The sequence below is a fragment of the Anabrus simplex genome, chromosome 1, assembly GCF_040414725.1.
Source record: "Anabrus simplex isolate iqAnaSimp1 chromosome 1, ASM4041472v1, whole genome shotgun sequence".
Classification (NCBI taxonomy): domain Eukaryota; kingdom Metazoa; phylum Arthropoda; class Insecta; order Orthoptera; family Tettigoniidae; genus Anabrus; species Anabrus simplex.
Window position 1 is genome coordinate 1,226,076,041 of NC_090265.1, and position 15,596 is coordinate 1,226,091,636.

Here is a 15,596-nt window from a genome sequence, read left to right on the forward strand (position 1 = left end):
ATCGATATTTTTGTGTACGGATGTGAGGAGTAAGGAGGGAGCAGTTCCGGTTCCAGTAGTACTGCCAACTGAATGGAAATGAAATCTGAATTGAATCGATAATATGATCGATCGATATGAATTTTGCTAAACCTTTGTTATCTTAAGCCAACAACTGTGTCACACACACATTATATAACATTTCTCGATGCGAATCTTATTCCTAGAGTGAATTCTATAGTTTGGCTTTGCTGTGTAAATAACAACAGTAATAGTACGTAAAGTGTACGCCAGATGTCGCACAGCGATGCATAAGCGATTCATAGTTTGTGTTTGAAAGGTTGCCAGTACGAATCTCGAAGATTGCCGAGGTCGACCAATTCAGCACTAGGGTGTAAATGTATCCAGAAAAGGTGCGCAGATAATACAGTATATCGGCTAGTGGGTCAACTTAACAGTTACATACATTTGTTAATTTATTCAACATTCTATATTAAAAGTAACAGAAAGTGAACGGGAATAATATGACATTAAATATTTTTATTAAATGATATCAAGATTTGTACATTACAATTGCTGGAAAGGAGTCTTTTCACATTTCTTAATATCTAGAAACCTCGCCTAGGGTTCAGGATTAAATTCAAACGGTACATCTGTTTCCTGGACAATGTTTCCACTTTCTTGAAATTAGGTGTATTACTAAGATTTCTTCTTCATGCAGTAAGTCTTCCAGTAAAAGTTGCAGAATAGAGAGAATATAAACAGATTTTGTAGAACCAAGACGAATGCGAAGAATTTCGGGTAGCCGCAATATTTCCGAAATAGGATCTGGGACGAGTGAATTGCTATCAGCATGAACTGCGCCTGTAAAATATATAATGACAATAATAATAATAATAATAATAATCATCATCATAAAAATAATAATTTTAACATCTCAAAAAGTAAACCCTGAGAGAGTCACACAATAAATATTCAAATTAGTTCGAAACAGGAGTAAAGCCAATACGGACACTGCGAAGTGGATTGGTAAAAAGGAAACGCCCTTAAGATCACAGGCAGAGAACCAGCTTTTGGGTGGTTAGGTCGTGTGCATTTGCAGAGTTTCGCTCAAACGTGCCATTTGGGCTCATCAGCTGGCAGCCCGCCCAGGACTCTGCTTAGCAGTGGCAGACCAATCCAGCTGATGAGCCGAAATGGCTCGTCTGGGCAAAACTCTGCAAATGCACACGACCTAACCACCCAAAAGCTGGTTCTATTCCTGTGATTGTAAGATCTGCGGACGTGAAAACCATTTTTGAAAAAAAAGTCCTTAAATTGGATGAACCAATTAACAAGACATCAGAGAAAAAAAGGAAGTTCACTAAGGAGATATTAATATGTTTCATATATCAGGAGGAAGGTATTTGGCTTGAAAGAAGTTTAATATTTAAGTAGATTTATGGAATGTCTAAGCATTCTGCTCCTTGGCTGAATGGTCGGCGTAGTGGGCTTCTATTCATTACGTACAGTGTTCAATTCCGGGCCACGTCACTGATTTTATCCGCGTTTGGTCCATTGTTCTAATTTGGGTACTGAGTGTTTGTGGTCTTCTTGATGCATATCTGCATTTAGATATAACATATCACACACCACAGAAACACATGATAGTGGATACCTCCCTCCACATGGGTTTGACGTCAGGATAGGCATCTGGCTGTGAAAGTGGGCTTAATCCACATTAGTGGGACCTCAGATAATTGAAAAACAGGACAGGAATGTTATCTGTAGAGTAGTTTTATCAAACGTTACTCAGTAGCCGGGCTCAGTGACTCAGGCGGTTGTGGCGCTGGCCTCCTAACCCCAGTATAGCTACTTTTTCAGTTTTCTGAGACGCCGAAGTTCAGGAATTTTCTCCTTCAGATGTTGGGTTACATACTGGTAAATAAGCTGACAAGAGGCTTATATATTTGAGCACCTTGAAATATCACCGAATAAGTTAGTATCTAAACACCAAGCGAGTAGGGTATGTGGTACGAGCCACGTAGGTGCAATCTTGAATTCGGGAGATGGTGAGTTCGAACTCCTCTATCGGCAATCCAAAAGAAGGTTTTACATGATTTCCTATTTTAGCCGGCCTGAGAGGCACAGACGGTTTTCTGATCTCAGGTTGACGGGGTTCGATCGCAACTCCGTCTGGTGGTTTTCAGAGGCGTTCAAATAAGCCATCTTCATGCCGGTAGATTAATCGGCACAAGAAAGAACTCCTGCAGGACAAAATTCCGAAACCTCAACCATAAGCCTTCAAGTAGTGTGTGGGATGTGAATCTTATAACATTATTGTCCCGCTCCCTGTCTGTTCGGAACAACGGCCTTCTGTTCAAAGACACCCTGGTTCGGTTCTCAGGTGGGTCAGGGATTTTGGTCACGTATGGTTAACTCTTATGACTCAGGGTCTGGGTCTTTGTGTTCGTCCAGTTTGTATCAGTTCATCTTATCATGCCAATTCACAATTAGTAAATAAAATTCTTTGTGTTCGTCCAGTTTGTATCAGTTCATCTTATCATGCCAATTCACAATTAGTAAATAAAATTCATACAGAAGTTTATATCATATCGTTGAAAGAACGAAACCTCGTATGTCACAATGCTCTTCCTATCCATTATTTTCCTTTTGTCACTGGTCCTAACCACATATCAGAACAATGTTTGATGTGTTCAGTTTCTTATGCGGAGATGTAAAGGAAAATGAGTCTTAAATACAGTACACTGTAGGAGTGTATAATTCGTCACGGGAACATTCATTTCTACAGTATGTAAGTTTCATTTTCCTTCACACAAATGCATAGCAAAATAAACACAACGAAAATTTTGCTGATAAACTCCATATCCATATGTGGCTGGGAGGCGTGACCAATCTTAAGGAAATTAATGGATAGGAAGTGTATTATAAGATGCGAGGTTTTGTTTCTTCAATGACGATACAGGAATTTAACTAACTATTATCAAAAATACAAGTTGAGTAAATACTGACAATTTGAGCCTAAAAGGCCAGCTCCTCACCGTCTGAACTACTCAGTTCGGCTTATAAGGACTGTACGAGGTATGGGTAAAGAGATGCTCATCTCCGGCAAATTGTCGAGATTTTCAGGAATTCAATGAGTGCTCTGTATCGGAACATGAACGACAGCATCCTCATAATAGACGATTACTTTGAAACCGATAATTATTTGAACCATTGGCATTGGCTGGTCTGTTCACCTATGATGTTAATATTCCTGAAATCACTAATAAATCATCACCGAGCGACTTTGCTGCACGGTATGGGTTATGTAGCTGGAAGCTTGTATTCGGGTGGAGGATTGGCTGCCCTGAGAATGGTTTTACCATACGTTTCCCATTTACACACAGGTAAATCCTGGGGCTGTACCTTATTAAGGCCACGGTCATTCCAATCGTAACTCTTTTCCATACCGTTAATACCAAAAGCCTGTCTGAGTTACTGCGGCGTTAAACAATTAATAACTAAAGTAAATAGATCACCATTCTATGGGCTTCCATTATATCCTGTGTTATTTCGGGCGTACACGAACCAATTGCATAATGATCACTCTTATAAGAAATAAAGCATAGTGTGTTGTAAAGTAAAAATGTAGGAATGAAGTACATACATAAATGAATAAATAAATAAATAAATAAATAAATAAATAAATAAATAAATAAATAAATAAATAAATAAATAAATAAATAAATAAATAAATAAATAAATAAATAAGTCTTCGTTGAATCTATGTATAATAACATAAAATGTTAAATTTCTGAATGTCGAAGTACTGAGAGACTTATTTCAACGACACATGATCAAACTGTACAGAAGAAAGGATCAACAGTCAAACAGTTAATTTAGTTATACTAGTGTATATGTTTAAGGATATTTTGTGAGATAAAACGACTAATAATATCTTTCTTTACCATCTGTAGCTGTGTGAGGTGCTTCTTCCACCAGATCAGCTTCTTGTATTTGGGGTCGATAGACGTTAGTAGATAGTAGGTGTACATGACGGCATGGACGAAGACATTGACAAATCCCAGTAGAATGGGATTACCTCCTGAAATATAAGAAAGGAAACTACAATGCGCAATGCAAATATCCACAAAGTATGATTGAAAATTCTCATTTACATTGTTATTATTTTTTTTTTAATTGGAGCGTGAACTGGTTTGTGGTAGTAAATATTTCCCTCAAGCGGTGTTGGTAAACTCCAAGAAATGAAAATTCTTGCAAATTGGCAACGCAAACTACTCGAAAATTGTATTTGACTACATGAAGTGGGTAATGTAAACTCCTAGAGTTATTATGTAGTTATTTACAGTGTAATCTCATAGGATTACTGTGCATTTTAACACTGCACTGCAATACGAACTTTCACTAAAGACTTCTAGCACAAAATATTTCTACCCCACTTTATGAAAGAATATTACGTGACTTGCGTGGATTAGGCACTATGGTTGAATATGTACAATTCATCCGTGTTAAGAAACAAAGTTCGTTGTCTTTCTGTAGAATTTTTCGTAAATAAACAGAAAAACACAGGAATATATCGTCCATTATTTTATAATAAGTTACAACGTAAAAAGTGAACATAAAATTCTGCAACAGTATTGAAAGTTTCCGTCTGAAAAAAGTTCTCATTGTTGAAGATTTTTCAAGATTCTGATGGTGATATTCTTTACCCCCAACGGGAGTCGATCCGTTTAATCACGGTGTCAGACCATATAGGCCTGACGTCTTAACAATCATGGCCACTTTTCAAATCTCTTAGTCTCAATTTTCATAGCATGTGTGGATGTATGGTCCTCAGTAAAGTTCTTAGAATGAGGTGGAAATAATGAACGTCTTACGTAGTATAGATTTCGCCTGATTAGTGAAACGTCAACTAATTAATTTCGACTAAAATTTGCATTAATTAATTACCTAGGCATTTTAGAGGCATTTTAGTAACATTATTACTGCCTCCCGTGAATTCTCTTTTCATTATTTTCCAAGCTACTTGCCTGAATACCATTGGGCTAGCGTCGTGCTTCATTTAGTTATTTAATTATTTATTTATATTTTATTTTTACTCATTTCTTTATTTATTTGCTTATATGCTTATTTATTAATTCATTCGTTCAGAAACAGCATAGTTCCAAATTACTTTTTATCATTTGAACGGAGTCGATATAATATCCATACAGTACATAATTATGCCAACATATCGTTGCAGCTTAACAAGAGCTAGGAGTTTACGTACCAACGGCGATGCACATTCTTAGGAATTCACATGAGCCCTTTATCAAGTCATTGGCCACGCACAATTTCTGGGAATTTGGATACATCCGTCTCAAGAATATTCTGACTGGGGCAGTGATGCAGCTCAAACTTCCTATTGCAACACAGCTTTAAGCAGCAGCTTTGTTTCCTTTATGAAGGTGCTTGACCCGTTGTATTGTATTATCAAGAAAACTGCCACTTGGTGATGAACTTGATAACTATAAGGAGAACTGGTATTTTTCGGTCCTTAACGAGTTTGAATTGGTGAAATTATTTCAGAACCAGCAACTCGATAAGTATGGAAGTAATTTTCCCGGCTAATGAGCCAACTTACAGTTGTGTTTCTAACTCTCACCGTTTCACTGAAAACAGAGCCCGGCATTTTCAAGTCCACTCTATCTGAAAGTAATAAGGTGACTCCTCCCCAACTGAAGCACAGCCTATGAGTCCGACGTTCTTCGGGACTGCCGAGGGTAGGAATAGGAATCAAGTTTACGAAAGGAAATTCATAGTTACACGATCGTAGCCACGCAACGAACTTATGGCTCAACTAAGGCTACCTTCACAAGAGACAACTGTTTGCTGTGATAGATTGGCTGACGAGAGAGCTGGACAAGTACTGCAAGCCCACTACTGATTCAAACACCTGTTCACGGACAGTCGCTAAGAGATGATACCGGGGATTAATGAACTGCTGCTTCCTGAAAAATTTATAAAAATGTAAAAGAAATGCAGGCCTTCAATAAATTGAAACCAGCACTAGAAGAATTGTTTTCATTTTAGCGATCTATGCACGGACAAAAATCAACTTTTCAACCAATTTCGAGTATGTAAACCATCGTTGAATTAACGTCTAAGTTTCATGAGGCTAATTACACAGTCTGACAAAAACGTTAAGCCCCCAGAAGGAGTGGTCCAATATTATCCCATTTCAGTATACGTGCATACCATTGATATGTGAGTAAATAATTTATTTACAAGAATCTTCAATGAGTAGAACGCCCATCAGAATGCATTCGTGATGACACCGTCCTATTGATGATACTTTGTTATCAATCAACTGCTGTAAGTCAGGCAGTTAAGCAAGACGTGCAGAGAGGACTACGTACAGTACGAAGCACCCGCGATGCCTCGCAGACGCTTTAGACAGCCTACTCACCAATGGAGAGCATTTGACAGAGGTCACATTGTGGGACTGCATGAGGCTGGTTGGTCATATCATGCAATTGTCAGACATGTGGGCCATTCAGATGTCACAGTGGCCCGATGTCGGCCTTAGTGGTTACATAAGGGCACCCAATCACGTCGTGCAGGTTCGGGTCGACCATGAAATACCACACCGAGGGAGGACCGTCGTATGGTGCGCCAAGCATTGTGGGTTTCTCACAACTTCGGCACCTACCATCCGCGAACATGTACTGGAAACTCTACAACATCGTGTGAGTTCCCGCTCAGTGTCTCGACGACTCGCATTCGCCAGATTGGGGTCCTACCACCCCATGCGTCGGTTGCCAGAACACCATCGCCTGCGTTTGGAGTGGTGCCTTGCCCGGGAGGCATGGACAGAGGACTACTGGCGTCGCATCATGTTCAGTGATGAGTCCCACTTCTCCATAACGTCCGATGACCGTCGTGTGCGGGTTTGGCGGCGTCGAGGGCAGAGGGAAGATCCTGCCCATATTATGGACACACAGGCATCATGGTGTGGGGCGCCATAGGATATAAATTATTCATAGTTACATGAACACAAATGTACCTCAACTTAATCTCTTTCACTTTTCGTACATTTACCCAGAGGATGTAGTCAAAGTATTTAAGAGCATGAATACCACGGCTGTTGGACCAGATGGTATCTCACATCCCCTCCTAATGAACTGTTTGGATATAATCACACCGGTTATAGCTCACCTGTATACTTTCTGTTTACAATCAGGAGTCTTTCCAGCTGTATGGAAAATGGCCAATATCAGACCTGTTCCTAAAGTTCCTTCTCAAAAATTTGATGATTTCAGGCCAATCAGTATTTTGTCAATATTAGGTAAAGGATTAGGAAGGATTGTTTACCAACAACTCACTTCGCATTTAAATACTCATTCTATTCTTAACACATTTCAGTCGGATTTCCGAACAGGCCATAGCACTACGACGGCACTTCTCAAAGTCAGCGATGATATCAAGGTTGCAATGGACAGAAAAGAACAAACACTTCTGGTACTATTCGATTTAAGTAAGGCATTTGATAGATTTCATCATGACCTCCATCTGACTAAATTGCATACAATGGCCATATCTCTATCAGCTCTCTCTTGGTTTGAATCGTTCTTGAAAGGGAGATCTCAGCGTGTAGTATTTAACAAACAATTTTTTTCTAAGTGGTCTAGTGTACATTCTGGCGTCCCTCAGGGTTCCGTGTTGGGTCCCGTTTTGTTTTCGCTGTATATAAACCATCTGCCTAGAGTTTTACGCCACACGAGACATCATATGTATGCCGATGATTTACAGATCTATTACCATTTTCCTGTGAATCGTGTTGTCGAAAGTATTAGTAAAATAAATCTAGATATAGAAATACTACATCAATATACACTACTAACAAGGGGGCATTCCCTAGTTGTCACCACCGATTTCGCTCAAATTTATAGAATATGCAGGGCTGGGCTAGAAATGAAACTACCAGAAGTGGGAACTCCAGATGGCCAATCGTATACAAAATAAAAGTAAAAAATAAAATTTGACGTGGCTCTCGCACCGTATGAGCCACTTACGTTATTACGGATGCCGAGCTGTTGTTGGCGTAGCGGTAAGAACTCGGACTGGTAATTCGATGGTCGTGGGTTCAACTCCCCGCGTGGAGACTGTCTTTTTTCTGTCAACTTTTATATTATTCATTTTCCAATTAAGCAAAGAGGTGAATAATTCATTTTATTTATTTATACGCAAAAGGCATAGAAAAGGTCACATAATTTGGATTTTCTATACGCTTGGCCATCTGGATTTCCCACTTTGGGTACTTTCATTTCTAGCCAAGCCCTGCATGTTCTATAAATTTGAGTGAAATCGGTGGTGACGAGTAGAGAATGCCCCCTTGTAAGTCATAATTTACTATTAAATGAAAACAACACCTTAGCTATTTTTCTAGGATATCGATGAAACGTATCAAATCTTTTCAACAGGGACGTTCCTCCAGTAATTGTAAACAGTTCTGTAGTAAAGTATCAGGAATGTATTAAGAATTTTGGTATTCTAATGGATAACACTCTGTCCTGGACCTTTCATGCCAAGCACTTGGTCAAGGAAGTGTCTGGCATATTGCATCAGTTTCGACGAAAGCCGTATCTTCCTTTCTCGGTGAGAAAGATGTTGATCCAAACTATGATATTTCCTATTTCAGATTACGGCGCTGTAATTTACACCGATATCTCTGAGAAATATAATAGCAAACTCCAGCGTATTCAGAATGCCTGTGTTCGATTCGTCTTCAATATTCGTAAAGACTGTCACGTAACATCTTACTACAAAGCCGCAGAATGGTTGAAACTCACGGATAGACGATCATACTCTGCTGCTTGTTTACTTCTGAGAATTTTAAAATCCAATTCTCCCTCATATTTGACCAAGTCCTTTGTTCAGATGAGTCAAGTGCATGATCGGGACAATAGTTTTACACCTAACACTCTTCAGGTTCCACAGCATCGTACGGTAAAGTGCAGTAAGTCGTTCATTGTCACTGCCTCTCAATTATACAACGATCTTAAACTATATGAAATACAGCAAAGTAGTGTTGAAACTCAGAAAAAAAAATTCTTAAATACCGCTACCTTTGCACTTATTAAGCCATGTAAATGAATTTTCACCAAATTAATTAAATAGTACCAAATATCATAATCTCCTAGATATATTTTAGATGCTCAGTTTTATTCTTAATTCATCCTCGGCTTTTAAATTCTTAGGTTTCTCTTTCGTCTTCTCTTCCTTGTTAGTATAGTGTATGTTTATGAAATGTTAAAAGTATTATTGTAATTTCTTAGATGGTTAGTTTTTAATCTTATTTTTATATCCTCAGTAGGAAAATGCATCTTACGCTTTTTATGTATTCTTTTATTAGATTTTGTATGACGGGGCGAGTTGGCCTTGCGCGTAGAGGCGCGCGGCTGTGAGCTTGCATCCGGGAGATAGTAGGTTCGAATCCCACTATCGGCAGCCCTGAAAATGGTTTTCCGTGGTTTCCCATTTTCACACCAGGCAAATGCTGGGGCTGTACCTTAATTAAGGCCACGGCCGCTTCCTTCCAACTCCTAGGCCTTTCCTATCCCATCGTCGCCATAAGACCTATCTGTGTCGGTGCGACGTAAAGCCCCTAGCAAGAAAAAAAAAAAGATTTTGTATGTTAGGTGATACATTTAAGTTAAAGTGGACGTTAGTTACTGTCAAAGGGACCTCTGGTCCTACTTGTCATTAAATTTAAATAAATATATTTCTAATAGTGCTGCGCAGGGGCGGCCGCACCTTATGTGCTGAAGTGCTGAAGCACATTGCCTATTGAAAAAATAAATTAGTTTAAAATTATTATCCACAATCAAATACAGTGCATTGAAAAAGACGTCAGCCAAGGAATAGGAAATTATTCAACTCCCCTCACAACTAGGTAGCTACTGGTCAGCTCCACGCCGGGTGCTGTGCGTTCACAGCTCAGCGAGAATGTAGGCTGTAACCTTTTAGCCAGAAACCAGGAACTCTGCCTTTTGCGCATGCGTGCCGAACTTTTCCGATACAAAGACATTAATGTGTTCCGATAGGCTGTGGAAACAACAGCCAAGACATCACTTCACAGCGGTTCTTCGTTCGACCACAGAGAGGCAGCACTAGCACTAGTCACACTTGCATTACGACCGATATGAGAACGTGGCAGGTGGCACCCTCTTGACTCAGCGATAGTATTTATGAGGGGATTGCTCAAAGCAAACGGGAAACAAAATACTGTAGAGCCAGGTCTTTTAATACCGAAGAGGATAGAATCCTACCAACTTGCCTATTCCATAGCCACATTTGTAAATCGATGAACTATAAAAATTGTACTTTTTATGTTGTCAAAATAAGGACATGATATTGTGATATTCTTTCATTAAAAATGTCTAGTTTATAAATGTCACTATAAAAACATAACGTGTAATGTTGCACTACGACGTTGCTGGTTTTATTTCAATGATTTTGGTAACATTGGGAAGTTCTGTTTTTGCGCGCTCACACCAAGTGTTTGAGTTCGTGAATATTTTGCCATTGCAGGTGTTATTGTGTGTTTAATTATATAGTTTTATAGTTTTTTATGAGGATTGTGTATATGTGTCAGGGGTGTTTGCGTGTTTGTTCAGTGTGAGAAACTCAGTGGAGAGCTTCTTGAAAACCACATACCGGTACGTTTCTAAACATTTTTATTTTTTAGAGTGGGGATGGGTTACAGCACACAACTGATTTTCTGCACCAGCCGCCACTGGTGCTGCGGCATACTTTGACGGCACAGCGATACGTCAGATATTTTCTCCGTCCGCACGTCCTACCCCTTATGGCACAGCACCCTGGGACAGTGTTCCAACAAGATAATGCACGTCCACACACAGCACGTGTGTCTATGAACTGCTTAGAGCATGTTGAGGGCCTCCCGAGGCCAGCAAGTTCCCCGGACCTCTCCATCATTGAACACGTGTGGGATGACATTGGAAGGGGACTCCGGCCCAGTACCAACCTGCGGAATCTGGAGGGACATCTGCTACAACTGTGGATGAACATGACTCAGGAAAGGATCAAAATGTTGTTTGACATCATTCCGAACCACGTAAGGGCATGCATTGCGGCCAGAGGGGCCGAGGGGGTCGCGACACCCTACTGACCTGGTGCCAGCATTCCACCTGTAACTACCAATGGTCTTGTCTCTTTCATACCATATTGCAATCAGTTCAATAAAGGCACATGATCTTTCAGCACATGTAGTTTCATTCACTTTCAACCACTCCTTCTGGATGCTTAACTTTTTTATTCAGGCAGTGCATTTTAGCAATATTTCTCTATGTTAAACAGTGAAAAATGCTACTAGAACATGTGTTCATGACTCCCTCAATTCTACGTCATCAGGCTACAGTGCGCTATGAAAATAAGTGGCAGGAACTAGCGGCACCTTGTGAAAGGTCACAATTCAAATGAGACTTCACACCAGTGGTGGCAACTCTGAGCTGAGGAAACTACCGTAGTTGCGTGAGCAAATAACTGTCAGGAAGTGTTTCCCGGTCGGTAAACGGCAGTTGTCACATAAGAAAGCTTTCGCTTTAAGCAATGTTCTGCGGTAAGTTATGGCAATGAGTTGCCTCGACTGATTGTGGTCTAGAGAACCCGTAATTATTAGGATGGTCGTATTATGATACGAAGACGGTAAAGGAATAATCCGAGATTAATGAATGATGAATTATGGGTAAAATCTTTGGGCCAAGGGCTAAAAATTGAATCGATCACCACAAACCTTATCTTGAAATATGTCAACGTGTTTCTAAAATAACAGATAAGATCCGACTGCGACGAATATAATTTGCACGCAGTTAAGAAATAATAATGGACTTTGCCAGACTTTTCTATAAAATTTAAATTCTATAAAATTTTAAACTTTCTGCAAAACAAGACCACTAGACCAAAGTGATATAAACTAATGGAAAATGACCTTACAGAACTGGGATCACCAAATATAATTGATTGGATTGAAATCAGAATTATAGCCCAAACACGGGGCTTTGTGCAAGAAGAACAGGAACTTATACGAGATAAATGGTCGGAGGAACGGAAACTTTCACAGTCCTTAAGAGCGGAGAACTGTTTGACATGAAGGAAGGCCAAAATATTTTGATTCTGCATTGCCCTCAGTGACTTAATCGCGAAGAAGTAGAAGATGGATTCCTTCGATTCGTGATATGACCATCCTCTTAATCACGCGAATTTGATCTTCAAGCACCATTCTGAACTGATATGGTAGCCATACTTACATATATATATATATATATATATATATATATATATATATAAATGTATTTTTAAAATGAGCATATCTACAATATATCTCCAAAACGTAACAGACGTGAAAATTGGTATTTGGAATCTCCTGCAAAGGTAAAGAAACACGCATAATTTATTTTCTGAAAATGATGCACTGGGGGTGGGGGAGTGTTAAACGGGGTGAATTTTTAAAATGAGCATATCTACAGTATGTCTCAAAAACTTAAAATATTACAGACGTGAAAACTGATATTATCAAACTCCTTTAAAAATAAAGTAACACGTATTGTTTGTTTTCGGAAAAAATTAAGGGGAGTAAAATGACTGAGAAATGGGGTTAAATTATTTTTATTAAGATAATGGTATATCCAAAACTGAAGATATTACAGACGTGAGAGTTGGTCTGTAATATCTCCTTTAGAAACAAAGAAACACGTACTTTCGTTTTCGGAAAATTCACTTAAGGGGGTTGTAAATTGAATGAATAAGGGGTTGAATTCCTTTTGTAAGGATATGTATATCCCAAAAAATGAAGATTTTACAGACATCAACATTTGTATTCGGAATTTCCTTTAAAAATACCTATATTTTTCGGAAAATCCACTTGATGGGGGTGGGGTGGGTAAAAGAAATGAAAAAAGTATTGAATGATTTTTATGAGGATACTTATATGTCAAATACTGAAGATGTTACAGACGTGAAAACAGGTATTTGGAATCTCCTGTAAAAGTTAAGGAACACGCATAATTTGTTTTCTGAAAATCCACTTAAGGGGAAGTGTTAAAAGGGGTGAATTTTCAAAATGAGCGTATCTAGAGTATATCTCAAAAACTTAGCGTATTATAGACGTGAAAAGTGGTATCATTAAAAATTCTTAAAAAATAAAGATACGCGTATTTCTTGTTTCGCAAAAGCACTTCAGGGGCGGGGGTTGTAAAGGGACTGAAAAAGGAAGAATTCATGCACACTTTCAATGTCTAATATTTAAGGATTTAAATCTCTCAAATTACATATAGTAGACCTAAATAATAAAGGAGATTTCATCACAATTTTTATCAAATATCGGTGCTGCCCTCTATACACACTAAATTTTATGTCTTAGTTTCTTTTTATGAGGATACATATATCTCAAAATCTGAAGATGTTACAGATATGAAAATTTGTATGCGGAATCTTCTTTAAAAATAAACACGTATTCTTTTGTTTTCGGAAAATCCAATGAAGGGGCGGGGGGAATTAATGAAAAAAAGTGTTGAATTATTTGTTTGAGAATACTTATACCTCGAAAACGATGGATGTTACGGACGAGAAAATTGGTATTTGGAATCTCCTTTGAAGATAAAGGCACGTGTATTTTGTGGCAGGGGAGTGATTGGGGGGGGGGGGGTAGGAATCGACTTAAGGGTGTGTAAAAGGAGTTGAATTCATTTTATGAAGATACAAATAAGAAGTAGACTTGAAACAATAGACCCCTAAGGGTGATTTGACTGCGAGGGTGTGAGGAATGATGACAGAAATATGCATTTATACGGAACCGTTTGAATTACGAAGTTAAAATTTCAAATGATATCCTAGGTGTTAAATAACAGAAGGTTTGAAACAAATTTAACAGCTCGGAGAGTTAAATGATGGTTAATGTCCGAAAACAAATGTATTCATTCCTTCTTCCGAAATAGTTTAACGTATGAAGTCTAAACTCCAAATAGCGGTTTATATTTTAAATCCTAGGTGTGAAATAAAAAAATCTTTTCTAACATTATACCCCTAAATTGTTAAATGAGGTTAGCTCCTTAAACAAAATTATTCATCCCTCCAAAACCGTTTGACGCACAAAGTTGTAATTTTACGAGAAGGGTCTTCTTTTATATCCTAGGAGTAAAATATCGTAAACTTAAAAATATTCTATCTATGGGCTTTACGTCGCACCGACACAGATAGGTCTTATGGCGACGATTGGATAGGGAAGGCCTAGGAGTTGGAAGGAAGCGGCCGTGGCCTTAATTAAGGTACAGCCCCAGCATTTGCCTGGTGTGAAAATGGGAAACCACGGAAAACCATTTTCAGGGCTGCCGATAGTGGGATTCGAACCTACTATCTCCCGGATGCAAGCTCACAGCCGCGCGCCTCTACGCGCACGGCCAACTCGCCCGGTTTAAAAATATTCCCCGCCTAAGGTATTTAGATGGTGGTTGACTCTCAAAAACGCAATATTATTTCTTCCGAAACCGTTTCAGGTACGATCTTAATTTTTTTATGAAGGGTAGTTTTCTATACCCTAGATATTGATAAATACTACAAAATTTTCATCCCTTAATAAAGTATTCATTGCTCCATTACTGTCCGACTTACAAAATCAAAATTCAGAGGTTGGTCGCTTTTACATACTAGAAGTTAAATAAGATAGGGTGTAAGACATTCAAATTCTTCCATAGTGCTAGATCAGAAAATAAATAACCATTCCCCCAAAACCGTTTGACGTACGAATTGAGGGCGTATTTTACAGGCTCATCTGACATTGGACTCTCCAAAATGTAAAACTTTGAATAATAACATTCAGTTTAAAACCGTAGCGAAGCACGGGTATCTTGCTAGTCTATATATACTGTTTATAATAACATGTCCTGACTGACTGATTTATCATCGCCGAACCAAAACTACTGAACATGAATAAATGAAATTTTGGGAATATGTTCATAATAGGGTGTAACTGCTCACTAAGGGAATATTTTCAGTATTCTGTCGGTAAGTTGGTGAAAAGTGGGGGGGGGGGGTAAATTGTTAAATGAGGATATCCATATCTCAAAAACTTCAAGCTTTACAGACGTAAAAATTGGTACTTACAATCTCCTTTAAAAATAAATAAGCACGCATTTTTGGTTTTCGTAAAATCCCATTAAGGGGTGAAGGAAAGGGGGAAATGTGGTTGATTACCTCTTATGAGGATACTTAGGCTATATCTCAAAAACTGAAGTTGTTACAGATATGAAACTTGGTGTTTGGAATCTCCTTTAAAAATAAAGAAACACGCATTCTTTGTTTTTAGAGAATCCAATGAATAGGGGGTGAACGGGAGTAACAAGGTAAGTAAGGTAAGGGTGTATTCTGCCCAAAGGCAGGTCCGAACCTCCGCAGAGGTGTGCCTGAGCCGGAGTTTTACGTACGGTAGGGTGGAAAGTTCCTTTACGCTCCTCCAAAGGGGTGAATTTAAAGAAGAATATATCAAGGCCTACAATATATCCCAGACACGTAACCTGTTACAGACTTGAAAACTGGTACTTGGAATCTCCCGTAAA

General features: G+C 38.8%; 1 protein-coding gene across 3 annotated transcripts in view; it reads right to left on the bottom strand.

The window, feature by feature from the left end:
- Positions 1–499: 499 nt before the first annotated feature.
- LOC136858215 (very long chain fatty acid elongase AAEL008004) overlaps positions 500–15,596 on the bottom strand; it is a 92,142-nt gene continuing 77,045 nt past the window's right edge. For all 3 annotated transcript variants that reach the window (XM_068228770.1, XM_068228771.1, XM_068228772.1), the window contains 2 exons: positions 3,930–4,066; positions 500–843 (listed from right to left, as the gene is read on the bottom strand). In XM_068228770.1, the coding sequence (XP_068084871.1) occupies positions 679–843; positions 3,930–4,066 (302 nt within the window). In that variant the 3' untranslated portion in view covers positions 500–678. The remainder of the gene's footprint in view (positions 844–3,929; positions 4,067–15,596) is intronic.